Raw genomic sequence first — 26,146 nt, 5'->3', positions numbered from 1 at the left:
GGACGGGACTAAAACACCCTTTAAATAATTAAACCAACTAGAGATCAGTGGTTTTAATTCTGCAGGTTTCACGGGCTGAATTTTAAGGGCTAAAATCATCCCACGATGCGCGAAGCTACACTGACTTCAGGTGAGCTTTGCCTGCTTCCACCTGTGCAGAGTCCAGCTCAAAAGTACGTCTACACTGCAATTAAGAACATGTGGCTGACCAGTGCCAGCTGGCTTGGGCTAAGGGGCTGTTTCATTGCGGTGTCAACATTCAGGCTTGGGCTGGAGCCCAGGCTTTAGACCCTGTGAGATAGGAGGGCCCCTGAGCTTGGGTTGCAGCCTGAGCCAGAACCTACACTGAATTCCAAAGTGAATTGACTTCCAGAGTGAATGAAACTAAACCAAATTAATTCACTTTGGAAGTGAATTTAAACTAAACTAGCGCTGTCTACACCGGGGGGTTGGTTGGTGTAACTACATCGCTCAGGGATGTGGATCTCTCACATCCCTGAGCGATGTGGTTATACTGATATAAGTCTGCAGTGTAGACCTGGTGAGAGTGTCTACACAGGCATTTAATGGTATTCAACTAACACACTGTAAATTCACAGTTTTAGTTAATTTTAATTAATTTTCCCGAGTGTCCCTGTGTGGTTAAATCCTGAGAGATGGATTAACTACATCTATGGAAAACCCCCTACCATCGATGTAGAAGTGTACACATACCCTAAGAAATCACTGACTACACCAGCTCTCTGAGTTCTCTTTTCATAAGGGCATTAACTTCTGTAAGGAGCCCAAGGCACCAAGCTGCCTTTGAAATCCTTGACCCCTTCCAACATCTTGCATCCCTCCTGCCTTTTTGGCAGGATCTATTCCAGGAACACCAGTGTCTTTGATCCCAGGCTCTGTCCTTCTATCGAGGAGAAGATTGAATGGAGTTTTACTGCAAGGTAATGTCCCTTTACATTGCTTGGAAATGGCTCCCCTTACTGGTCCCAGCACATCTCTGCAGTTACAATGGAGCCTAGGAAAGGCTTTCATTGCAAAGAGCTCAGGGCTAGAATCTCAGCTGTCTCTTAACGCAATGGAACTAGGCCCACTCACACCAGTTGAAATCTGGTCTTCAGTGTCTCTGATAAAGGAAGGGAGGACACTGACCCAGAAGGACCAGCAAACTAGGCCTTAAAGTCTATGCAGCTATGTGTTTTGCCAACCCCAAGCATTATAATAGCATGAGTTAGGGTCCAATCAATTTAGCTAATCAATTTTGGGTTTTCTTTATTTGCTTTTTGCTTTCTTGAGTCATTAGGGTGCACCCAGGTCATATTTTCAAGCTTTTCTTTGCAACCATCAGAGGAACTCAGTGATATATATATATATATATATAGAAATATATATATTTTAGTGAAAGCTGACATTCTCACCTAATCACATGCCTCCAGGAGCTGGGGCTTTTTGGAAAAATGCCAAATATTGTGAGACTTGCAATTAAGTTGCTAGAGTTGGCAACACTGACTGTAAGCTCTTTGTGGCAGGGACCATCATGTTGTTTGTGCAGCGCCTAGCACAATGGAGTCCTGGTCTAAGACTAGGGCTCATAGGATCTACCACAATATAAATAATAAATAATAATAATTAATAATTAATAGCATATCACTATATAAAGGTTTTGGTTATGGGATCACCTAGGAGGTGAACCTTCATCCTGTATTTTAAGAGACATCCCTTGTTTAATGTCTCACCATCTTTCCCCAGTAAGTAGCTACTGAGAAGCATTTGATCAGATAAACAAAGGAGCAGACCCGGTGATACAAATGAGAGTTTTGTCCCAGGAATTGAAACATTCTGGGAGGGTGCTCCTTAAAAATAAGCTTTGCTCTGGATTTGAATGTTGTCATTCTTTCCCTTGAAACATAATCCAGTTCCGGTCACCAGTTCCCAAAAAAAGATATGGAAGAAGATGGTTGGTTTCAGAAGTAGGAGATGATTGCTTCCCTATAAAGAGAAATTGGAAAGACTGAGGCTGTTTTCTATAGCTAGGAAATGAAGAGGACAGGCTATGCAAAGTAATGGCCGGCATGGAAAAATACTGATTGAGAATTTCTGTCCATGCTGACTCATGAGACAAGAACAAGGGGGCATTCCAGGAAATGAAAAGACAGCAAATCTAAACTAATACAATGAAATACTTTTTTATGCAACATATAATTAACCTGTGGAACTCCCTGCCACAAGTGTGCTTGAAGCCAAGAGCTTAGAAGAGTTAACAAAAGATATTTAGATGGGTAATGAGAACATCCAGCATTATGCTAGGGGAGAAAAGTAGGAGAGTTATTAACTCTCCTGCTTCAGGACATAAACCAGCCTCTAATTAATGGGGGTTAAGAAGAGATTTTCCTGTGGTCCTTCTATAATTACCTACTTCAGGGTTTCTTACACCTTCTTCTAAAACATCCGGTACTGGCCATTATCAGAGACAGGATACAGGACTATATGCACCACTGGTTTGATCTGATCTGACAGTTCTTATGTTCCTATTTTGAGGCTGTGTGATCAGAAAGCCATCGTAATTCAGAGACAGCCATTTAGGTCAGATCATTTGTGGTGACTGGTTTTTGGGTAGTATTAAATTTGATCTTAGGGCTTGCCGACATGGAAACTGGAACCAGAATAACTAAATCAATAAAAAAAATGGTGTTAGTAATACCAAAATATGGCTTTCTTATTCCGAAATAAGTGTCCACACACAGACTTGCACTGAAACAGCTGCCAATGGGAATTACCAATATAGTTATTTTGGTTCACGATCCTGAATAGCCCAGCCCTTAAATTCATGTCAATTCTGTTGGTGAATTACCGATGTAAGCTAAATCTATGGAAGCAAAGTTTAAAGTGCCTCTCCAGTAGGAGCTTGTATCATTTAACTAGCCTGATTCTAAATCAATTTAGTTACATCAGTGCAATTTTTCTAGTATAGACAAGGCCAAAATTCAACTTTATAGTAAACCCAGTGCAAGGACTGGTCTACACCTAAAACTTAGGCTGACCTACCTATGTCATTCAGGGGTGTGAAAAATTCACCCCCATGAAAGACATAGTTAAGCCAACATACGCCCTGGTATAGACACCACATTAGGTTAATGGAAGAATTCTTCCCCCAGCCTAACTACTGCCTCTCAGGGGCAGGAGTTACTGTGCTTCTGTAGGTTTCAGAGTAGCAGCCGTGTTAGTCTGTATTCACAAAAAGAAAAGGAGGACTTGTGGCACCTTAGAGACTAACCAATTTATTTGAGCATGAGCCTTCAAGAGCTACAGAAGGAGACAGAGAACCACGCGATGTAAGCCTGCGTTACAATAGCTCTGGCTGGATCCCTCTGCAGCTGAGCAGGAGGAGTCACCAAGGGGATCTAGATTAAGGAGTTAATACAGTTTCAAGCTGTTTGTCTCCTGGCCTGATTCTTTTACATTTACACAGCAATCAGGCAGAGCTGCAGGGAAGAGTGCCAAGGACTGGAGCTGATTCCCTGCCCCCACCCCTCTCTCAGCTTTGAGATACAGGGAGGTTAAGGGGCTAGACTACAGTTGTGGTGGTCGTGGGTTCGTGTCTTGCTTGATCTCAGTGAAAGGCCACCTCCAGTTCCCCCCCGCTGCAAAAATGGTACCTGACCCATAGGGGTAGGGACCTCAAAGGTGGGTAGATGTGATGCTGGCCACACCACTCCCTTTATGTGTTGTGGCTATGGAAACTGAGGTGCCTTAAACCACAACAGCCTGATGAGCTGCTTGACTTGACCCCCTTCTCAGGCCCTGACACCCCCCCACACCTAAAACTCTGTAGTGTACCAACTAAAGGGGCACCCATGCTGTTATAAAGGTAGGAAGGAGATGCCAGCAAAGAGGCCCTGCATAGGGAGGGGACCATGTGAAGGGGGAGAGGAGGACGAGGTGGTGGGGCAGCAGGGGAGAGAGGAACAGAACAGCTGGGAATGGGAGATGAAATGAAGAGTGAAAGCAGGCAGTGAGCCGGATTGGTGCCTGCCAGGGCTCACGTATCAGTCACTCACACCTGTGCAGTGAGGGTGTCCAAGGCTCCTGCTGACCTGGCTGGAGGGGGTCTGACACGGGAGTATTGACCCAAGCAGCGGGGCAGATAGAAGAGCAGGCCCAGGGGGCCAGACCCTGAACTGGTGAGACTAGGGTTACACCAGCTCGAGATGTGGGCTGGTGAAATCCTTCTCCCATTAAACACACAAACACTCTCCTAATATTACTTTGTCCTGAAGGCAATTGCTGTCATCGCCAGAGGGATCCTGTGCCCGGTGGCGAAGGAGGCTGGAAGAGGTGAGGCCTATGAGCCAATCATTCCATGAGCACGTGGCCCTCGCTGCACTAGAGTTGGGGACCCAGGGGTTTCTCTAGTTTGTAGAAACTGGAGCGGCTTTTGAGTTAGGGGAAATTACTGTGTTATAAGGAGGGCAAATTTGGACCTAAGGGCAGGAGCAAAGAATGCAGCAGTGGGGATCTGAAGGTGAAGAGGAATAGCAGCAGGGTTAGGCTGTGGCAGGCCGTACAAAAGTGATGACCCTTCCAAGTTCTGCCATCAGATGTTACTTCCTTGTCAAGGGCCCACTGCCTCCAGGACAAACCCATCGACCCTTCCACCTCCATCTCTCCCAAGGTGGGCAGCGGCTGTGCTACGAACACCTGCTGGGCAAGCCACGTTTTCCCCAGGTTCCTGCTGATTTCGATGGCGGCTGGGCCATCATACCAGCTCCACTGGATCCAGGCTCATTGGTGCGGCTTGCCCGTCAACACGGAAGGACAAAAGAAATACATGGGAGTGGAGAGAGAGAAAGGGACTCCTTCTTGGGTTTCCTTCGAGAGCAGGTAAGGTGCTGAGCAATGAGCACAGAGTAGCATTAACGGCTAGCCAGATTAGCTAGGGAGAAGCCAAAGGTTGTGATGCTGCAGCTGTGCAAGTGGTCATAAGACGTGAGTTTATCCAGTGGCCAAAAGCTTCTCTTCCCCCACCCCCCCAACGTAGTCACCCTTCCCCAGGATTCTTGGGCTACAATAACTTGAGTATTAATTTTTGTGGGAGCCACTTGTCTCCTCTGATTTCCCCCTGCTTGGAGACGTCTGGGATACAGGGGCCAAGTCCTGGGGCCTCCTGGGAAAATTCCCTGTAGGTCAGTCTGAGGATGGGAGGGTTTTGCCTCTCCCTGAAGCATAAGTTTCTGGCCCCTGCCAGAGGTAGAAGACTTGGCTACAGGGGCTGACGGTCTGATCTGGCGTGACAGACAGTCAGAGACGGGGTTATCGGGGTTGATGGTCTGATACAGCATGGGAGGCGGCTATAGGGATAGGAGGCTATAGGGATAGGACGCTCTGATCCGGCGTATCAGGGGATTGGATACAGGGTTATAGGGACCGATGGTTGGATCTTGCACAGCAGTGGGTTGGATACGGGGCTGACGGAGCACAGCACTCCCAAGACAACACTATCCTTGTGCACTCATGGCAGAGGAGAGGAGCAGGGGGCTACGCCAGACCTGTTCCAGCCTCTCAGTTCCTTGCCAGGCTGGTGAGCCAGGGCTGTGGTGCAGTGGTTAGTCAGTCAGCAGAGGCTGCCACAGAGTGGGTGGGCCCGGGAGGCAGCACAGTGGTGGTCCTGACCAGCCAGGGGTGCCAGGAGCCTGAGGGACAGTGGCGGCGGTGCAGTGGTGGGTCCCAGCCAGCAGGGGGCGCTGCAGGGAGGGTTGGTCAGGGCAGCAGGAGGTAGGGCAGTGGCAGGTGACTGCCAGCAGGAGGTGCCGCGGGGCGCTGGGGTGGCAGCGCAGGTGGCTGCGTCCCGGCCGGCAGGGGGCGCCGCAGAACAGCGGCGCAGTGTCGGGTCCCGGCCGGTAGGGGGCGCCGCAGAACAGCCGCGCGGTGGCGGGTCCCGGCCGGCAGGGGGCGCCGCGGGGCAGCGGCGCAGTGGCGGGTCCCGGCCGGCAGGGGGCGCCGCGGAGCAGCGGCGCGGTGGCGGGTCCCGGCCGGCAGGGGGCGCCGCGGAGCAGCGGCGCGGTGGCGGGTCCCGGCCGGCAGGGGGCGCCGCGGGGCAGCGGCGCGGTGGCGGGTCCCGGCCGGCAGGGGGCGCCGCGGGGCAGCGGCGCGGTGGCGGGTCCCGGCCGGCAGGGGGCGCCGCAGAACAGCCGCGCGGTGGCGGGTCCCGGCCGGCAGGGGGCGCCGCGGGGCAGCGGCGCAGTGGCGGGTCCCGGCCGGCAGGGGGCGCCGCAGAACAGCCGCGCGGTGGCGGGTCCCGGCCGGCAGGGGGCGCCGCGGGGCAGCGGCGCGGTGGCGGGTCCCGGCCGGCAGGGGGCGCCGCAGAACAGCCCCGCGGTGGCGGGTCCCGGCCGGCAGGGGGCGCCGCGGGTCAGCGGCGCGGTGGCGGGTCCCGGCCGGCAGGGGGCGCCGCAGAACAGCCGCGCGGTGGCGGGTCCCGGCCGGCAGGGGGCGCCGCGGGGCAGCGGCGCGGTGGCGGGTCCCGGCCGGCAGGGGGCGCCGCGGGTCAGCGGCGCAGTGGCGGGTCCCGGCCGGCAGGGGGCGCCGCAGAACAGCCGCGCGGTGGCGGGTCCCGGCCGGCAGGGGGCGCCGCGGGGCAGCGGCGCGGTGGCGGGTCCCGGCTGGCAGGGGGCGCCGCAGAACAGCCGCGCGGTGGCGGGTCCCGGCCAGCAGGGGGCGCTGCCCCGTAGGTTCCCCCTTTGTTGCCTTTGGCGCCTTCCTCTATATAAGCGGCTCGGGCGGCGGCGGCGCTCTCCTGGCTCGGGCGGCGGCGGCGGGTCTGAGGTGCGCGGCCGGCGGCGCAGGATGGAGATGGAGAAGCGGCTCACGCTGGAGCTGCGGAACAAGAAGCCGGCGGAGGTGAGCGGGGCCGGACCCGGCCTCCCCCGACACGTGTCCCCGGGTGCGGGGCCGCCGGGCCGGCGGCTGCCGTGAGGGGCGCCGCCGGGGGGGGGGGGGAAGGGTGAAATCCGTGCGGGGGGAGGGGTAGCCCTTTCTGTGGGGCGGGGGAGCCCCCCCGGCGGGGGGGGAAGGGGCCGGAGAGCCCCCCCCGGCGGGGGGGGGGGCGGTTGGCGGCGGGGGAGGGGCAGGAAAAGGCTCCGGCCCCGGCTCGGGGGGGGCGCGGCGCGCGTGGCGGGGCCGGCCCGGCTGCCCGGGGGGGCCGGCGGCGGAGGCTCGGCGCCAGGCTCGCTCCCGTGCTGGCGGGCCTGGGAGCCGGCGGCCGGGGCTGGGGTCGGCGGCGTGTCCGGGGCTCCGGGCCGGCCGCGGGCAGGAGCCGGGCTGCGCACGTGTGCGGCGGGGCCGGGGCCGGGGCGCTCGGGCGAGCGTTGCGGGGAAAGCCGGGCCGGGGGAGCTGGCGCCCGGGGGGGGGGGGGGGGGGGACGGGACGCTGAGCAGCCCCCCCCCCCCCCCCAGCCCCGGAGCCGCGTGTGTCCCGGGGCCCGCCCGCGCTGGCGGGGAGCTGGTGGCAGCTGCCATTGAAATGCAGATCCTGTTAATATGGCCGAAGCGTGACGTGCCTGCAGCCCCAGCCATGCCGGCTCCAGGTCCGCGGGGCCTTCTCAGCCCGCTGGTCCCCTCTGTCGGGGGTCTGCTGCGGCTTGTGCCCCCCCCCCCAAGTTTCACCGGAATCCGACCTAAAAGCGCCGGGGTGTCACCGCGCACGGGCGCTGAAGCGCTGCTTCCGTTCCCATTTCCATCCCGGAGGTGTAAAATCAATTGGCCTGTAACGATTTGGATCGACACTTCAGGGTCCAGAATGTAGAGTCGTAAAAGCAAGTCCTTGTAGGGAGCTTCGGTTTGTCCGGACTTCGCTAGTGCCTTTTATGTAGCCTGTTGTGAAGCTAGGCAGGTATCTCGGTGAGCGGGTGCGCCCCCTGGAAGACCCCTGCGCACCCTGGGGTGAGAACCACGGCTCTAGAACAGGGTGGTTTTTTAAAATAGTCTGTAAAACTTGCATCTGGTGGCCCCAGCCCGGACACAGTGCGGGCAACAGACCTATCTGGCTTCAAGATTAAACTCGATAAGTTTATGGAGGGGATGGTATGATGGGATGACATGATTTTGGCAATTAATTGATCTTTAACGACTCATGGTAAATAGTCCCCATGGCCTGTGATGGGATGTTAGATGGGGTGGGATCCGAGTTACGGCGGAGAATTCTTTCCTGGGTGTCTGGCTGGTGAGTCTTGCCCACATGCGCAGGGTTCAGCTGATGGCCATATTTGGGGTCGGGAAGGAATTTTCCTCCAGGGCCTCTGCCAATCTGCCCTGGAGGTTTTTCACCTTCCTCTGCAGCATGGGGCACGGGGTCACTTGCTGGAGGATCCTCTGCACCTTGAAGTCTTTAAACCACGAGTTGAGGATTTCAATAGCTCAGACATAGGGGAGAGGTTTATTGCAGGAGTGGGTGGGTGAGATTCTGTGGCCTGCATTGTGCAGGAGGTCAGACTAGATGATCATAATGGTCCCTTCTGACCTTAATATCTGAGTCTGATGTCTAACCATGGACAGTGTTAGCAGAGTGCCCTCTTGCCAGTGAGGATGGGCACCTGAAACGCACATGTGGCACTCAGCCATGTTAGATCTGTCCTCGGAGAAGGTTGCATACGTCTCTTGCCCTGGAATTTGGTGTTACTGGTTAAAAATTAGCCAAGGGGTTTTATAATTTTTTTCCATTTTATGTAACTGATGTTTATTCCTTGAGCAGTGACTGGCCTTTCCCCACTCAGTGTAGCGGCACACAGAGCTCTTCTCCTTTTTGAGAGCTTTATTCATAAACTGTCTCCCCGCTTTTCTCCACATCACCCACATGAATAATCCTGTTGAGTCTCCCTGGTGTACTTCAGCTTGTCATGACTGCTTTGCATCCTCCCTGTTATCCCTCATGGCCTTTCCTAACCGCACCATGTGTGGCATCTGGCTCCTCTGACACTTTGATGCCCCCTGTAGTATTTATTTCAGGCCTCCTGCCCTGTTCAGAGTTTGTGGTGAGTGTTGGCTGGTTTCATGGACTGCTTGTGAAAATAATATACCAGATGTCTTGTGACATCAAAAGTGGATTCCACTGATGCTTGGCAGGGGCAGTTCCTGGTCTCTGAATCAGGGATTTGTCTTTGAAGCTTACCCAGGCTAATACAACCCATTTCTTCCATTATCTCCCCTAATTGTTTGCATGTGGTTCAAGTGGACACTTTTTTTTTTGTTACTGGAGGTTGGGGCTATTGTCACCAACAACTTTGGCTAGGTTAGGAATAAAAACACCTTTCTTCAGGCTAGGAGTCTATTTTGACTGTTGTTGGTGTTCCTTGGGGTTTTCAGTTAACACTTGATTAGGTTTTTAACTGCCAAAATAGTGCTAATGGTGTTGAACTGTCTGCATTTTTAGTGGTGTTTTCGATAGTTAAGTTTGCACTATTGAGCAAACTCATTTCAGGTGTGGGGGTTTGACACCCTTTGTGCTAGTCTAGATGACAGCCAAAGTGGCTTAGAAAGTGTATGAGTGGCTCCTCAAACCTGGCTTTTGTGGGGTTTTCTTAGCTGTTTAACCACCTTGTAAAAATGCTGTTGATGACTGGGAGTAGTATGGGAGAAAACTGAGAAAGTCAGAGAGAAAGGTGAAGAATGGGGTAGATCCATGCTCCAATGTGATGGCTGAGACCCCAGACTTGGTTTTTGTTAATACCATAGGCGTTTTGCAATTTTTAAAATAGAAACATTTTCATGAAATAAAGTGGAGCCAGTGTTTTGCTAGGTTTATCCCTTCACTGCAGTGATTGCAATGTCAGGATTGCAGCATTGAAAGGGCAGAAGAAAGGACAAGTGACTGGTCGGTCTTTCACTGAGCAAAAGGAGTGAAATGTAAACAATAAAGCAGCAACATAGATAGGGCACATTAGTGACTGTCCCTTTATTTGTATTGTCGTAACTCCCAGGAGCTCCAGTCATGGGTCAGGACTCCACTGTGCTAGGTGTTGTACAAAAGAATCATTATTGGTACGGTCTCAGCAGTGGTATTGTCATGGCCTGGAATTGCAGGTGAGCATGCAGGGGGTCTTCGAAGGAACTGGAGAGCGAACAAGACTCTGGTAGCTGTTTGTAGGCTTCTGGAGAAAGAGAAGAATGAAAACGTTGATGGCTTTAAAGCATTGGAGGGTATTGAAATCACTGAGATGCAGTGCAGTAGAGAGCTAGGCAAATCTGCCTTGAGGGTGGGGACTATTGGGGCGGAGTTCAGCTGGTGAGGAATCATTTAAAATTCCCTAGTTGGTGCTTGGTAAAAGGATTGGAACAACCTGACCTGCCTGTTGATTTGTAGGAATTCTTGGTGATGTAACCTGCAATTTGGAAGCGATTTGTGGCCTGTTTAAAACCTAGTCTGATTCTCTGCTAGGTTCCCCCGTGTTTGGCCAGCCTGTTGGCACTGTGGCTCCCTTTGGTCTAGTCTCTCAGACCCAATTCTCTAGAGAGCAGCCTCCTGCTCCTAAGCTGTTTTCCCCAGTGCTCATTCGGAGCACTTAACTTTAATTTCCCCTGCACTCTTCCCCCATGCTCCGCTCTGATCCTCTGCTGTAGCCACCTCAATTTTAGCTGGCTGTTGTCCAGGTGCTGGGCTTGAGGCTACACCTTGCAGTATAGGAGTGGAGCTGAGTTGCCAGGCTACTGAAAGGAGTGCAGGGGTTCCTGCTGCTCAGCTCACCATTTGAACCCACAGGGTAGTGAAATGAACTTTCTCACATTGAAGGTTGGAGGAAATGTCATGCCCAGTGCTCAAGCCCCAGGGAGCAAGTGCTGACCCTCTTCCCCCAGCCCCGCTTGAGATACTTCCAGGCTATGTGATTCTTCCCCTTCTGGAATTGGGGCAGCTGAAAAATTCACCTTGTGAGCTGGGAAAAAGTCAAGCTAGCAGAACAGTGTTCTCTGCCTAGTGCAAATGAGTTAATGGGGAAAGGAATAAAGAACTCTAACCTCTCCCGCGTCTCCCCAAATGTAACTGAATATGTTAGGGGTGAGAAGGGAGCTGTTCCTATGTGTTTCTTAATATAGGGAAATGTGGAGGCATAAGTGGACACTGAGTGCTGTGGCTGGGTAGGAGAGATCCTGGCTGTTGGTCTCAAGGTGAAATTGCCCTACAAAACTGAGGTCTCCTGCAGTGGGAGGAGTTAAATCTCTTGGGGATGGCTGGTGCAACAGGATATGGAAGGGTCAGCATAAAGAATTGGGGATCTCTGGTGATGCCTGATCTTTGGGGAGAGGGGTTGATCAGATGCTTCTTTGAGTAACTTCTCCCTTTTCTGTAATCTTAGTCAGTTGCCTTGGCTGTTCTTTCCAGCCAGCTGGTTGGCTGATCTTTTGTCTAGCAGAGCTATTGGTGGCTAGCACCTCCTTAGCCAAGCAAGGAATGCTGCCCCCGCCTTGTGGTGGGGCCAGTTCAACTGCATTGTTGCTGGAGTACTTAGACAACACAGCTGAGCAGCTGAATCTTGAGCATTGGACTTCTGCATCCTTCAAAAGTGCTTTGTCTTTCATGCCTGGGTTCATGGGTGCTGGCTTGACTTGCTATAAGTACCAGGCTTTGCTTATAACAAGGCCTTCCTCTTACCTAGGGACAATCTTGAGTCTAGGTAACATTTATGTAGGGAGGTACGGTCTTGCTCTTGATTCACCCACAACTGTATGGCAAGCCAGAGGAATGGTGTGGATCAACTTTAAGGCTAGGGACATAAGGACAGTTGTGGGCATTAAATAGGACCTGACTCGGGCTAGACAAAATGCTTTCTAGATGGTGGGATGGCAGGGGAGGCAGTAATAGCAGGAACTGGGGTATAAAACTTACAATCTACTGCAGGGTACCCTGGGTCTTTTACAAACGGAGTATTTTTTGACATTTTGCAGCACATTAGTCACTCGTACTCACTCATTCCGTCAAATGTTGCAAGCAGAAAGTAGGAAACTCTAAAGTACGTGAAATGGCAAAGAGGGTGGCTTGTGCTTGCTGCTTGACTCTAAGAAACTCTTCCCACTACCAATTTTAATGTGCCTGATAAGAAACTGTCTTTAAATGTGGGGTTAATGTGATCATTCTAAAATAGGTTAAACAGTTTTTCTGGTCAATGTGAACCAAGCAAGGTGGGATTCAAAGGATGAGTTTGGAGAGCATCAGTAGCTTTTTAGCCAAGGATGTGACTTTTGGCCTGCTTTGAAGAACATGTAGGACAAGAGCCCACTTTGGGAATTGAGCCTGTAACAACTGCTGTTGGAGTACTGGGACCCCTACTTGTTTCTGGGGTTCTTGCCATGCATGTTTGCCTATCTGACAAGTCATCAGAAGCAGCATGTGTGGCTGTGGGGTGCATGTGCATCAACTGAAGGGAGTAGATTCTTTTACTGTGGTAAATACTGAGTGGATGTGAGGTCTGAGTGTGAGCTGACCATGTTAGAACCTGTTCATAAAAAAAAAAGTTAGAGCAGAGGAATTGTCATGCACCCCACTGTGCTGTTGTGCTCCTCAGTTGGCTGGGGGCTAGTGCACAACGTAGATGGAGAGTCTGGCCTTTGAGCCAGGCTGGAAATGCTACTTTGAAAGATTTTTCCAGCATAAGAGGGAAATCCAGATGGATGGAGAGATGGGACCCAAAGGGGATTAGTAACTGGATAAAACCTTGTAGTTTCAAATCTGCATGAAAATAATTGTCATATGAAAGCTCTTTGGTGCCATGTGAAATGAGTTGAGATAGTTCAGTTCAGCTCAGTTTTGATGCCCTTGTTAACATTTCGCTGCTTAGAAGCCACGAATTAGCTGGGCCACAGAGACTGAACCCTTTTTAGAGGTGATCCCACCATATCTTGGTGACATGGCATAGTGGCAGTGAAGATTACCACTGCCTTTTCTTTAACTATGGGTAGGACTGTGGTATGTAGGGACTGCCATGTCTGGCACCTTGTACCTACACTAAGGTAAACTTGGTTTACAAATAGTGGAGTACTTGCATACCCCCTTAACAGGGTGGCTGAGGGGGGGTTATTTGGTATTTGGCCTTAGACTGGTTCATGGCGCTTCAATTTTAAATCGGTCCCACTCAGGAGCTTGATATTAATGGGTTAATTTGATAGGTTAATACAAATTGATTTTAGAGCTGAGACACTCCAGAGGTTGTAAGTGACAGTGATGGCTCCTTGTGCCAGCTGCTGAGTATTTCTCCCTCCTCTTGTAGGTGAAGGAGCTGGTGCTGGATAACTGCCGCTCGGACGATGGGAAGATCGTCGGCCTTTCCTCGGACTTTGAAAATCTGGAGTTCCTCAGCATGATCAATGTCAACCTGCTGTCTGTCTCCAATCTCCCCAAGCTCAACAAACTCCGCAAGGTAAGCTAAGGGGTGGTGCCAGTCGGGTGTGAGGCTGTGCAGCCCTACCATGAGTTTTCTGGCAAATGGGGCAGTAGTGGCTGGCATTAGAGCTGAGCTTCCCTTATAGCGATTACTCCATCCCCTTGTATCGTTGTCCTACTTCATCAGATGCATCAGTGCCTGCCTCCTGCTTTCATGCACATGTGTGCTAGAATAGCCCCTTGTGATAGGGTTACCCTTGCATCGTGACCCATTCTGAGCACACCTGAGTGTCTCAAGTTGAGCACCCAAAACTAGAGACCACTTCTGAGAATCTTGGCCTCTTCCCTAAGCCTCTCCCATCACAGGGCCGTTATGCCTCTTTTGGTGCTGCAGCTATCTTACTGCTTTGAAGTGCTGAGCAAAAATCCTTTTCTAAACTGAAGTATGTTAAAGAAACATTTCTTAAAAAGCAGGAAAGGCCTGAAGCCTAAATTAATCTCCCCTTAGCCCATATGCGTGGACCACACTAGAAAAATTCTGTTGCTGGTCCTGGGTGCTAACAACTGGCTCAGCACCAGTTCAGAAGCCATGGGGCTGTCTTCCTCTCAGGCATTTGCAATGATTTCTCAACTCTTGCTGTCCCTGGCATGTCCCTCTCTACACCTGTAGCTAAACCAGCATGGGAACTTGTTGCTGACACCTGTTGTGGGTGCTGCCTTACATCTCTCAGCTGTGTGGGGAAGGGGCCTGAGCCTCTCAGGAGCTGCTTTGCTGCACATGATGTTTATATGGGGGTTAATCGAATAGTGGTGGGAGCAGTAACCAGGCAGGGTGACTGTACAGTCTCATTTAACCATTTAATAATCTTCTGTCCTCCTTTGAGAGGTTGAAGATCATATATGTGATGGCGATCACTCTATGTGCATGTGACTCCAATTTGCTGGAAAGCACTGTGGTCTTAGCAGATGCCTGCGACTCTGATCCTAGAAGCAACACTGTCTTTGGGGGGCATACCTCATTGTGATGGGAGCTGCCTGGTGAATGGCTGGCTGCGCTAGCTTCTTTCTGAAAATTTCCATCATTGCAAACACCTCTGGAGTGGCTGAATGTGGTAGGGTATTTTAAGCACTACCATATTTTTTGTGAAACAATGGTTGAAATGCAGGCAGCTGCCTGGAGTCTCGTCTGCAGTAGCCCTACCACCAGTGGAGATGCAGTGGTGTGAAATCTTCTGGAAGAAAGGATTAGTGTAACCAAGGTTGTAAAGATCCTTGGCAGTTTCATATCACTGACCTTGTGCTCTGACTGGTGTAAACATGCCCCTTGTAGCTGAAGTCTTAGTGATTTTCCCCCCGACGCCAGGCATGTAGGAGAGTGGAGGAGTAAACCTCACATTATTGCTTTTAACTTGGATTTTTTGGCACTGCTTCTTAACTTGAGTGATTGTTACTAGTGTGCCATATACGGCCTTGAGTGGGCTCAATAGAACTCCCTTCTGACATGATCATTCTGCTGTTTGTGTTAGGGAGGGTGGGGTATCAGAGCTGTGCTGGAAAACTGCCCAGTCCCCTGCCCTGATTCCTTATTTCCCTCCCTTTCCAAACAGCAAATATTCAGGGGGAGGAGAGGGGCTCATGTTTGCCTGCTGTGGGTTATATAATGAAGTTAAAATAGATTCTTAAACTGCAGTTTATAGGTAGCAAGGTCTAGTGGCTAGAGAATGGGGTTGGGAGTCTGGACTCCTGTGTTCTGGTCCATGCTCTGACTCACTTTGTGGCCTTAGAGAGTCAATGACTTACCCATCTACCCATATGTAAAATGGTAATGTTACTCACCTATGTCAAGTGTTGAGATCCTCTACAGCAATGCCTCTGAATGTTTCCTGGCAGCTGGAGCTGAGCGATAACCGGATCTCCGGTGGCCTTGAAGTTCTAGCAGAGAGGACCCCTAACCTGACCCACTTGAATCTAAGTGGCAACAAGATCAAGGACATCAACACCCTGGAGCCCCTGGTGAGTGAAAGGCCCGGTGCATGGATCTAACTGATAGATGCTGTTCCCTTTGGGGGTCATGTGGGTGCAGCTGAAGTCAAACTATCTTGATAAATGTTCCAGTAGTACTTCGTGGTTCTCATGTGAACTGACAAGTTGCCCAATGTGTGGCTGGGCTAATAGTTATTGGCGCCTCTGTCTGGAAAACCAGCAGCCAGTTGCTCAAGGAACATGAAATTAGGCTGGATGAACAAAACTGTGGATGTAGTGCTCAGTGTCCACCTGGGAAAGGACTGCTAAGGGGTCGGATGTTTGAGGTAGGTGGCACCTGGGGGTGTCATGGAGAGGACTTGCTTGGCCCCCAGTGGGTGTCTGACATCAGTCCTAGGTTTTGTAAGGGGCACATATTATAAAAAATAGTATGCATGAAAGAGTTCCTTTACTATAGGTCAGGTAGTAAACCACCTGCTCCAGGCACATCCTTCTATCTCTCTCATCCCTTTGCTCATAGCAAGTTTACCAGAATGGTCTCCTAATGGCCTAACAAATTAATATTTGCAGAAGAAACTGCCGAATCTGCATAGCCTGGATCTCTTCAACTGCGAGGTGACAATGCTGATCAACTACCGGGAGAGCATGTTTGCCCTTCTGCCCCAGCTCACCTACTTGGATGGGTTTGATGCTGATGACCAGGAAGCCCCTGACTCAGACCCTGAAGCAGATGGTGATGGGCTGGATGATGAATATGATGAGAACGGAGAAGGTAAAGGGGGCTTAGAGTGGCTTTCTGTCATTGCCTCCCACCCATTTCACTAGCTGACCCCACTGACCCCTCCATAGTGGTGTGAACTCATTACCAAAGTCTAATCTTGCTTTGGTAATCCCATCTCCCGCAAGCATGAACTGGAAAACCAAATCTTATTTGAGCCAGCTGGGCTTGTCAGTTGACATACCTCCTGTGCATAGGTCTGTTCTGTGGCACAGGGTTTTACCTAATGTCAGTGGGGCTGTTCTGGGTTAGTTGCTCTTTCTGAGTTGGCACAGCTGTGCAAAAAGATGTCTGGGAGCATTTCCTGGCTCCCTGTCCCTGGTGTGTTGCTTTGAGCACATTGGTGGGGAACCCACTCATCTCCCTCTGTTGTGGTAGAAGGTGAGGAAGAGGATGATGATGAGGAAGATGAGTTGGATGAGGAAGTCATTGATGACGAGGAGGAGGATGAAGATGATCTGGAAGGTGAAGAGGAAGAAGATGGAGTAGATGATGAGGTGAGGCTATTCTTGTTGACTTGACATCAGCATGAGCCTTTGGGGCTGCCTGTTAGTAAATACTTCATCTGTGCTCTTGCTGATGAAAATCAGTCCTCCTGAGAAACTTTGTAATCTGACCAAGTATGCTGTATCCTTTCATGAAAAGTGCTTGCTAGGTAGTCAACTGCTCTGGGAAGTGATGTCTGGATTCCTAATGCTGTAGGTGGGGATGGCATGAGGGGGAAACACCTTGCTGTGTTTCCAGGTGACGTTACAATTTCTCTTCTTTGTGCCCACGAGTTCCTGTCCCTGTGGGGTGAAGGATGAGGAAGGGGAGCAGGCAACAGGGTGCAAGGATGGGGGTTAATTTTGTTACTTGGCCATTTTGAGTTCCTGTGCTGCCAGAGGGCAGTGTCTTGAAGTCATACTTGAAGAGACCATGAATGATGACTGAGTGGAAAAGGAATTAGATCTCTAGTCACTGGATCTTGGTCCTTGTACAAACAAAGATTCTTTTTTTAACTCAAGGAGGAAGAGGATGAGGAGGATGAAGATGATGACGAAGGTGAGGAGGGTGAGTAGATATAATTCTCCTAATTAAGATGCAGCACTCACAAAGGTAGCATTAACCATCCATTACTCTGATGCCAAAAGTCACTGTCTCCTTCTGGGGGCTGAGCAATAGAACTAGACACTTCTATCTTTTATGGCAAGGAAGTCTCGCTCCTGTCACCACCGAACTGGGACACTGTCCCAGAGCTAAATAAAATGTTAAGTATTGAGGTTGGGAAACAAAGCACACAAGTCAGGAAATTCAAAGTTAGGGCTTCCACTCTGCTACTCAGTGCATCCTGTGCATTCCATGGGAATGTATTAGTTGCACTAAACAGCCATCCCAAATTGCACATTCTGTGTTGTTGCAGTCAGTGTAGCGTTAGAAACACGAACTTTTGAGTTTCCTTATCTTATAGTTTTTTCCAGCCGTAATGCTGCATTAATTTTTGCATTTGATTTGCACATTTAAGGGAAAAGACCTAGTAGGTCTTTAACTGTAGGTGCTCATTGTTTTAAACCACTATTGAATGAGGGTGGTGAGATCCCAGAGTGTGCTAATGTAAACATGCTGACTGAACATTCAGTGCAGCTAACTCAGATTAAATCAGTCTCAGGTAGAATCCATTTTCCTTCCTCAGTGAGCTCTATAAAACAAGCCAAGTTTTGTAGCTTCTAGCCTCAGATCCTGGAGTCCCTGTTTCTTTTGCGACTTATGGGGAAATGGCTGACCTAACTTTGCACTCTTACCAAAATACTACTGCTTTGGACTGAGACCAAGCATGAATCTACAGCCCAAGAGAAACTGGTTAACACTAGAACTAAATTATACCACCATCCCAAGATATCTAAAACAGTCAGTTGGTATTAATAGGTTGTCAATTGCTAAAAAGCTGATAGGTAGATTGGCAAAATAACCCAGTTCTGTGTAATTCAATATGATACTCTGGAAGGAGGAGAGGCTCTAATGGAAGCTCTGCTGTGTTAACATTTTTATAAAGCACTTGTTCTAGGAACTGTGGTTTCTTTTATACTCTAGCTGGGGCCTCACTTCACTCTAGACAACAAAGCCCTGGACATCATCTTCTAACTTTGAAGAAAATTCCCTAGATAGTTGAAGATTGGATCTGGATGGGCTTACATATAGTTGATTATTTGTAAGGGTATTTATAGGAAAATGGAGGTTGGCGCAACTCTTGAATGACAAATCACCAAGAATAAACTTGGCTGAGAGTCTCAAAAGTGACTGGTGATTTTAAGTGCCTCAATTTTTGGGTTCCCAATTTCACATCTTGAAAAAAGGGACATTAGAGTTCAGGTGGTCACAGTATCTAAAATTTGGGCCCTCTGAAGTATCTCAAGAGCACCAAAAATCACTCGTCACTTGAAAATCTTGCCCAAGGCTTTTGCTTGGATGCTATGTAAAATGGAACAGTGGGTGGGACTCCGTACAGCAATTGTTGTGATTCTAGTTCATACTTGTTCACCTGCGAGATGTGTAGCTTAAATAGCCTGTGAAGAATGAGATCAAATGCAGTTCTGCAAGACTGCGAATAGAATTTAATTCTTACTCCCTCCCTGCAGACCTTCCACAGGGAGAGAAGAGAAAAAGAGACCTAGAGGATGAGGGAGAGGAAGATCCAGAAGATGAAGAGGATGAGGAGGATGACTGATAATCCTCGCGAGCCAATCAGTTTTACGGACTATGACTGTGCTTGTCCTAACCTCCCCGTTGTGTCCATGTGAGACTGTAAATCCCCTCTCCTGGCCCCTCCCCCCTTTGTATGGCTGCAGTGTCCACAGTATATTTTTTTAAGATGTAGAATACCGTAGGTGTTCAGGGGAATCTTTCCATACAAGACTCACTGTCAAGTATTTTATGACCAAAGGCTTTCTCCGTTCTGTGGTTTGCACAGCATTTTGCAAAAAAAAAAGTTCTCCTCCTCCTAGAGCATCTCTCATGTCTGAAATCAGCCTTACCACATGGGACCGAAAGCTCCAGCAACCCTTTGCCATCCCACATGACTACAAGTGGCGAGCGCTCACCACCTCTGCATACATGTCCTCAGTCCAGCATTTGAAGAAGCTGCAAGCATTCTGAGCAGCGGATGCAAACTCTGCTCATGAAAGTGGACACTGAAAGCAAACAGTCACCCAAGGTGAACTGAAATCACAATAGTGGTGTGATAGTTGGAGATGCTTGAAGATACTTTGGGGGTTGGGGGAAAGGGCTTGAGTCCCTGAGAGAATCTGCTCTTTGCTGCATCTCAGACCTGTTAGGAGGAACTTTGCAGTAGCCTTGTCTCGTGCTTTCCTATTTTTTTTATAAACTGGAATTTTTTTTAGCCATTAGCTACTACTTTGTAGCTTTCAGTTCTTGGATGTCTGCAAAGCAATTCTGGTTGGCAGCTGTGAATATCTTCACTTGCCATAAGGTGGCTTTCTCCACCCCCTGCCAACCTACACCTTCAAGGAAGGATAGGAAACATCAGGCAAGGGGATACTGCACTGCTACCAAACTGCATTTGTCACTGTACAGAATAACCATTATCACTGTGATACACCTAACTCGGCATTCACCGGGAGACCGTGTTAGCCTAAATATTCTCAGGGTCCTTCTGGCTAGCCAGTAACAGCTCTCAGCAGTGGCCTCAGTCGCTAGCCTGGTGCATGTACACCTCTCCTTTTCCTTTTCAGAGTGATGAGAAGTCCAGCTCTTTCCCATTTATGCACTGTGTGCTGTGACAGCTGTCTCTCTTCCCCTTCACCCCAGCTCGTAGGAGTGGAGCCACTGCTTCTCTGACCGGTTTGAGGCATTTTTTTTAGAACAGAGAGGGTGGAATCCTGCCAAGTGCAACATGGGATTTCTGACCTGAGTTCACATGATACATCTGTTAGTTTCTAAGGAGGGCTGTGGCCCCATGGCATCAGGGGCATTAACCAACCCTTCAGTATTGAGTGCCTAGTGATCTCTGCTCAGATAGGTTGGTGAGAGTGGGGGAGAGTAACTACCTTTTCACCAGGTTTGTGGGGTGTTCCTTGAGGCTTTATACTAACGCAGATGCTTTGGCACTTAACAGGGTTCTCCCTCAGCCACTGTGGGCAAATATGTCAGCACCCAGCAGTTGCACGTATTCCTCTTGCAGCAAGAAGAGAAAAATCTCACCCCCTCCTGTAAAAGGCAATTTTTGCAAAGGTGCGTTGGGTACTGCAGCACATCTGGATTTCTAGCCCTGCCCTTGTCTCTTGCATTGTACAGTAGCTATAACCATTGAGAGATGAAACTTCTGTAAAATGCAAACTGAGTAACTTATAAATGCTAAAGGAATTTAAAAAAAAAATTCAGAGCAGCAGTTGATATTTTTAATTTCTTCCTTGCATTTTTTCAGCAGATTGTATGGATTTTATATTAGCCTAGTAACTGTCAGGTTTTGATTGGTCAGACTAGTCCCAGAAATAAGGATCTTCACCCCTTTTGTATCTTTTTTTGTTACAAAATTTGGATAAAACTTTTAATAAAGACTTCAGTTTTTAAAAACCTATTGTAATGGATGGTGTGTTCACTGCTTCTTGGGAAACTTTACATTTCTTGAGGAAATCAGCGCTGGATGTGAGACAAGGGAGTGTATTGACCACTCTTGCTCAGAGCAGGGTTTTCATTCCAGGACTCCTCAATCTAGAAGCACAGCTTATGGTTAGCTTTTCTTGTGAACGCCAGGATCTCTTCAGGGAAGCCAATGACTACTTTGTCTCTGGTTACCTTTAATAGCTAATAATGTAGGTGCATGCTCTGTATTGTTCCTTCATGATGTATCAAGATCACCTTGGGCTTAGAAATATTCTGCTTTTTACTCTTGAAATAACTAGAATATGGAGCCTTCATTTATCTCTTTGCTGGAATGGAAGATCTGGTTAAAATCTGGAGGGCTTGTGCTACTTTATTAGCTCCATAGGGCAGATGCCCTTAAATTCCATAGGAAGAGTCTGACTTTCAGGTTTATTGAAAGGGATCAGGTTGTTTGGGTGGGGAGGCAGAAGAAATTCCAGCTTTCTTTCCAATCCTGCTTGATTGGCTTTTCTGTAACATCCACACTTGTCCCACAACACAATTCCTGCAGAGCATTTTGCCATGGCCAACTTGCTTAAAGGGACACTGGCCAAACGTGTTGCCTAGACCACTCACGCCTTTGTAGTCTTGATTTGCAAGGACCCTTCCAATAACCCTGTCTGAGGAATTGCACTCCAGCCCTGCAGCCTACTGCCAGGGCCACTCTGGGTGCAAAGGAAGTTTAGCTTCCTAAAATGAGATGGAAAAAACCTTACCAGATGAATTTCAATCTTCCTCCCTCCCCCATAACAGGGGCAGGGTTGTTCTAGTATATTGGGTTTTGCTTTGCTGGCTTTAAACTGTCTCTTCCCCCTGCCCCATCCTGCTGTAAACAAGAGGAGGTTGTGTCCCAATAGTGACTGATCAAACTCTCCTTGTCTGGGATCTGTAGGGGCCCCCAAATCTTGCATGCTCTGTGGCCAGCTGAGCTACCTTATGTTGTCAGGAGAAGGCCTGGCTGCTACAGCAAGGTGGGAAGACCGGCAACCATGACTCTGTTCGAGGACAAAAGCAAGTGCTCACACTTACCCAAGACCAGCTGCGAGTTGGGAAGCAGGTACCCCCAGGAAGGATGGACAGACAACCTAGAGCGATTCCCATAGGAGATCCAGGCTTGGGAGAAAAGCACCACCCCAATAGGCCCACAATCTACAAGGAAAAAGTGGAGGGGGAGTTCTGCAGCAGGTCCTGAGCACTGGTCTACTGCAGAGCTGCTTTGGCTAGTTTCCTATTCCACCTCGAGGCTGCTGGGAGGCAAGGGAAGTCCTGTTTTGCCAGCCTCTGATTCCTTCTGCTGGTCAGACACCCACTTTCTGCTTCCCTTCTGGTGGCCAATAGGAGAATCTGGCCCTTTGCTGGGAGAGAGCCCTGATCAAGGCAGCTGTGAGTCTCCTGCTGTGCGTCCCAGCAGTCTGTTCTCTCTGGGGCCTGGGCTTTCCACGAGCCTTGCAGGTGGGCAGATCTCTGGGGAAGGCACTAGCTTGGGCCCAATCTCTGGGGTGAGGGGGATTGAGGTGAGGGACCATGAACAATCCCTGCTCCCACTCTATTTCCTGCTGCTCTGCAGCATTAGGAAGTGCTTGCCCCATCCAGTTAGCTGTGTGGGCAAAGCTGCTATTGGTGAATAGCAACTTCCCTTCATAGCACCAACAGGGCTGTGGCTGATTCTGGGAGCTGGTGGGAAAGGGAACCTGTGGCCTGTCAGATGGCTGGGATGCCCACTTTGGTTTTTCAATGCAAAGGGAAAGGCCAGTGCTCTAAATATTTAATTACAGTATCACCCAGAGGTCCCAAACCAGATCAGGATCCCGATGTCCTAGGTGCTGTACAGACACGAGACAGTCCCAGGGACCCTGCTGTCTAAATAGAGAAGACAAAAGGTGATAGGTTAAATGGAGGCACAAGAATGACAGGGACTTGCCCAAGTTCAGTGATGCAACCAGTTCTCCTGGATCCCAGGCAGGGCCTGATCAATATGCTGCTGCCTCCCGAGAGCGGCTTTCCCTTCCCTGGAGAGAGGGTCCCACAGCCTGACTGGCAGGAAGTTCCTCCTGATTGTCTGTCTATTTACTCCTTGATCTGCCCCAAATACCCTTTGCTGTGGTATCCATCTTGCAGGCATGTCCTCTCCTCTCCCTTCCCCAGCCGACTTGCTGAAGCTGTTCCCACAACCCAGCCCCTCACAGCTGCGCTCCCTCCAGGCTGGCTGGGTGGAGTGGGCTTGTTGCTCTCTGGGCTCTCTGTTTATGCTGCCTCTACATTGTGCCAGACTCCCCCCCTTTGTGAATTCCTTGGGAGCTGAGGGCTCAGCTGTGTGCCAGCAGGGAAGAGGGGTCTGGCTCTCCTGCTGGCTGACTCATGCAGGGTGTAGTTGCCACAGGCAAGTCTGAGGAAGGCTTTGCAGTTGAAGCTGCCTGGACAGATAGCTGCTGGAGGAGGTGGGGAGAAGGAGGTAAATTAACCCTTCATGGTCTTGGAGGAACTGCTCACCAGCTGTGCTGGGGTACAGGGAGACTCCTAGCCCAGAGTGGCTGCCTACCCCTTCTCTCTGACTACCCCTGCGTAAGGTAACTGTATAGTTCCCCCTTACCACAATACCCTGGGACCTGTTCTCATACGGCACTCACCACTGTGGTATGCGAATGCCTTCCACTGAGCAGTGGTTCTCAAACTGGGGGTTGGGACCCCAAAGTGGGTCATGACTAGACATGTAAATATTGTTTAAAAGTTAACCATTTAAGCAGTGCATTATATTGTTTAACTGGCTAACTGATTAAAGGGAGAGGGGCTGGGGCTGCTCTGGGCAGTGCGGCTGGGGTTGGTGGGCCAGCTGGCCTGGGATTGGGGGTTAACATTTAGGGTGGGTTAACTGGTAAGACTAATACTTACTGGCTAACCATTTAATATTTTAAATCCCTTGTCAACCCCATTTTAATGCGGTTGCCAGGGCTAGCTTAGACTTGCTGGGGCCAAAGCCTGAGCCCCACAGCCTTGAGCTCAGGTTACAGGCCACCTGGCTGGGGCTGAAGCTCTTGAGCTTTGACTCCTTCCTGCCCAGGGCAGCGAGGATCAGGCTTTGGGCTCCTCCCATCTGGGGTAGTGGGACTTGGGCAGACTCAGGCTTTGGTCCTCCCTCCTGGGGTGTAGTTGTGGTTTTGTTTTTTTTTTTTGGCAGAAGGGAGTCACAGTGCAGTGAAGTTTGAGCCCTGCACTAGTGTGTCAAGCAGTGTGATGTGCGTCATCTGTCTTGTTTGCTCCTGTCCTCTTCCCAGGGGGAAACTTGAGGGTGGGTGGAGCGGTTTGTTTTTGATAGGGTTTTGTTTTGGATTGTCTTACTGGTCCCATTGCTCTGTTTATGCTGGAGCAGGCAAGTCAGAGAAATGTGCTTGGTCCAGGCCATGGCGTGCCTTGATGAAAAGGACTGAGACGCTGGTGCAGAGAGCAGCAGACAGGTTTGATGTGCTCACATTAGGCTGTGCTGCTGAGGAGCTGGGTGCAGTGTTCTTAGTGAGGGTTTTCTGAGGGCTGGTGGCCTCCTGCCCAGGAATAGGGTGTTGCTATGGTCCAGCTGAGTGGGGATGAAGACTGGTATAAGTTGATGCCAGAGCATCGTTCACCAGGATAGGACAGGCTCCCAGCCAACTGGCGATGATAGCAAGCGTTACTATGTGAGCCTCCTGAATTGACCAGTTGTGGGGCTGAAGCTTCAATCAGGGCCTGCGTTACAGCTGCAAACTCTTCAAAGTGCTTTCCTTATGTGCCTCCTCTCCTCTCTGCACCCCAGCACCTCTGCCTTCCTCAGGTTGAGCCATGGGGGAAGGAGAATTAGAGCTGGGTACCATCTGCCTAGCAGTGCTAGTTGAGTCCCTGGCATCTGATCTGCTTCACCTAGTGAAGGCAAATACAGCCGGAGTCAGAACTGAGCCTTGGAGGGCCAGTTTCCAAGCTACAGAGGGCCAAGTATTAAATCCCTTTTACAGCTGAGGCCCAGCAAGAGAAATTTGTCCAAGGTCCCCCAGGGCTGGGGCAGACCCCGTGGTGGGCAGACTAGCTGCCTCACTCCTGCATTAGCCTGCCCCTTACCCACAGGTGGGGGTGTGACTCCAGCAGCTTGGCTCAGTCCTCTGCTGAGCATTCACCGTGGGCAGCTGAGGTGGGGTGGCTTTCCCATGGGACAATAGTGTCCTTGTTTGTATTTCCCAGCCCCAGCCTGTGGAGCAGGTCGGGGAGTGAGATGGTGCCCTGGCTCAGTTTGTTGTTGGGCCACTTCAAGGGCCACGCTTTGCTCTGTGGAAAACAATAAGTAGTGGTGTCCCCACCCCGTGCTGTTCAACATATTAATCAATGATCTAGAAAAAGGGGTAAACAGGGAGGTGGCAAAATTTGCAGATGATGCAAAACTACTCAAGCTAGTTAAGTCCAAAGTAGACTGTGAAGAGCTGCAAAGGGGCCTTACAAAACAGCAGATGAAATTCAATGTTGATAAAGGCAAAGAAATGCACATTGGCAAATGTAATCCCAATGACATATAAAATGATAGGGTCTAAATTAGCTGTTCCCACTCAAGAAAGAGCATTGTGGATAGTTCTTTGAAAACAGCCACTCAATGTGCAGGGGCAGCTAAAAAAGTTACCAATGTTAGGAATCATTAGGGAAGGGACAGATATTTTTCTATCTAAAGCCATGGTATACCCACAGCTTGAATACAGCATGCAGGTCTGGTTGTCCCAGCTCAAAAATGATCTATTGGAACTGGTACAGAAAAGGGCAACAAAAATGATGAGGAGGCTGGAACAGCTTCTCCATGAGGAGAGATTAATAAGACCTGGGACTTTTTAGCTTGGGAAACAAATGACTAAGGGAGGAGGGATATAAATGGGGGAGGCAGGTCCTATAAAATCATGATGGGCGTGGAGAAAGCAAATACTTATGTGTTATTTACTCCAGCTCATAAACAAGAACGAGGGGGTCACCAAATGAAATGAATAGGCAGCAGGTTTAGAACAAACAAAAAGAAGTATTTTCATACCATTGCCCAGTGGAACTCAGTCTTGGCCTTCACAGCACGCTTTGGCAAACAGCGTTTAAAAAATAACTAGGTAAGTTCATGGTGGGGGTGGGAGTAGGTCCATCAATGGCTATTAACCAGGATAGGCAAGGATGGTGTCTCTAGCCTCTGGCCAGAAGTTGGGAATGGGTTCTAGGGGATGGATCACTTGATTACCTGTTCTGTTCATTTGCTCAGAAGCACCTGGCATTGGCCACTGTCAGAAAACAGGCTACTGGCCTAGATGGACCTTTGGTCTAACCCAATGTGGCTGTTCTTACGAATGGTGAACCTAGCACTGTGGCTGCTTCCAGGCTGCTACTTGATCACTGTGGGTGGG

At 49.9% G+C, this 26,146-nt stretch overlaps 1 protein-coding gene across 3 annotated transcripts; it reads left to right on the top strand.

The window, feature by feature from the left end:
- The first annotated feature begins 6,738 nt into the window (after positions 1-6,738).
- Positions 6,739-20,692, top strand: LOC311513003 (acidic leucine-rich nuclear phosphoprotein 32 family member B-like). 3 transcript variants are annotated; one of them, XM_084614530.1, is made up of 7 exons: positions 6,739-6,894; positions 13,248-13,397; positions 15,251-15,373; positions 15,914-16,115; positions 16,500-16,618; positions 17,129-17,165; positions 18,737-20,692. In XM_084614530.1, exons 1-7 carry the CDS (start codon positions 6,841-6,843, stop codon positions 18,823-18,825), a joined length of 774 nt encoding a protein of 257 aa, XP_084470656.1. In that variant the 5' UTR covers positions 6,739-6,840; the 3' UTR covers positions 18,826-20,692. The 3 variants fall into 3 exon arrangements, with proteins under 3 accessions (XP_084470656.1, XP_084470655.1, XP_084470654.1); XM_084614529.1 differs by having other exon boundaries at positions 6,740-6,894; positions 16,503-16,618; positions 17,129-17,174; XM_084614528.1 differs by having other exon boundaries at positions 6,740-6,894; positions 17,129-17,174.
- The last annotated feature ends 5,454 nt before the right edge of the window (positions 20,693-26,146 follow it).

This window comes from Lepidochelys olivacea (assembly GCF_965140295.1).
Source record: "Lepidochelys olivacea isolate rLepOli2 genome assembly, chromosome: 25".
NCBI classification, from domain to species: domain Eukaryota; kingdom Metazoa; phylum Chordata; order Testudines; family Cheloniidae; genus Lepidochelys; species Lepidochelys olivacea.
The sequence above is the reverse complement of the archived record's forward strand: the minus strand, read 5'-3'. Positions and strand labels throughout refer to the sequence as shown.

Bases quoted from the DNA above. Each gene is read 5' to 3' on its own strand.
- LOC311513003 (XM_084614528.1), top strand. From the start codon at position 6,841: ATGGAGATGGAGAAGCGGCTCACGCTGGAGCTGCGGAACAAGAAGCCG. The intron at 13,398-15,250 runs GTAAGCTAAGGG...GTTTCCTGGCAG, and splicing joins AGCTCAACAAACTCCGCAAG to CTGGAGCTGAGCGATAACCG. The intron at 16,116-16,499 runs GTAAAGGGGGCT...CTGTTGTGGTAG, and splicing joins ATATGATGAGAACGGAGAAG to AAGGTGAGGAAGAGGATGAT.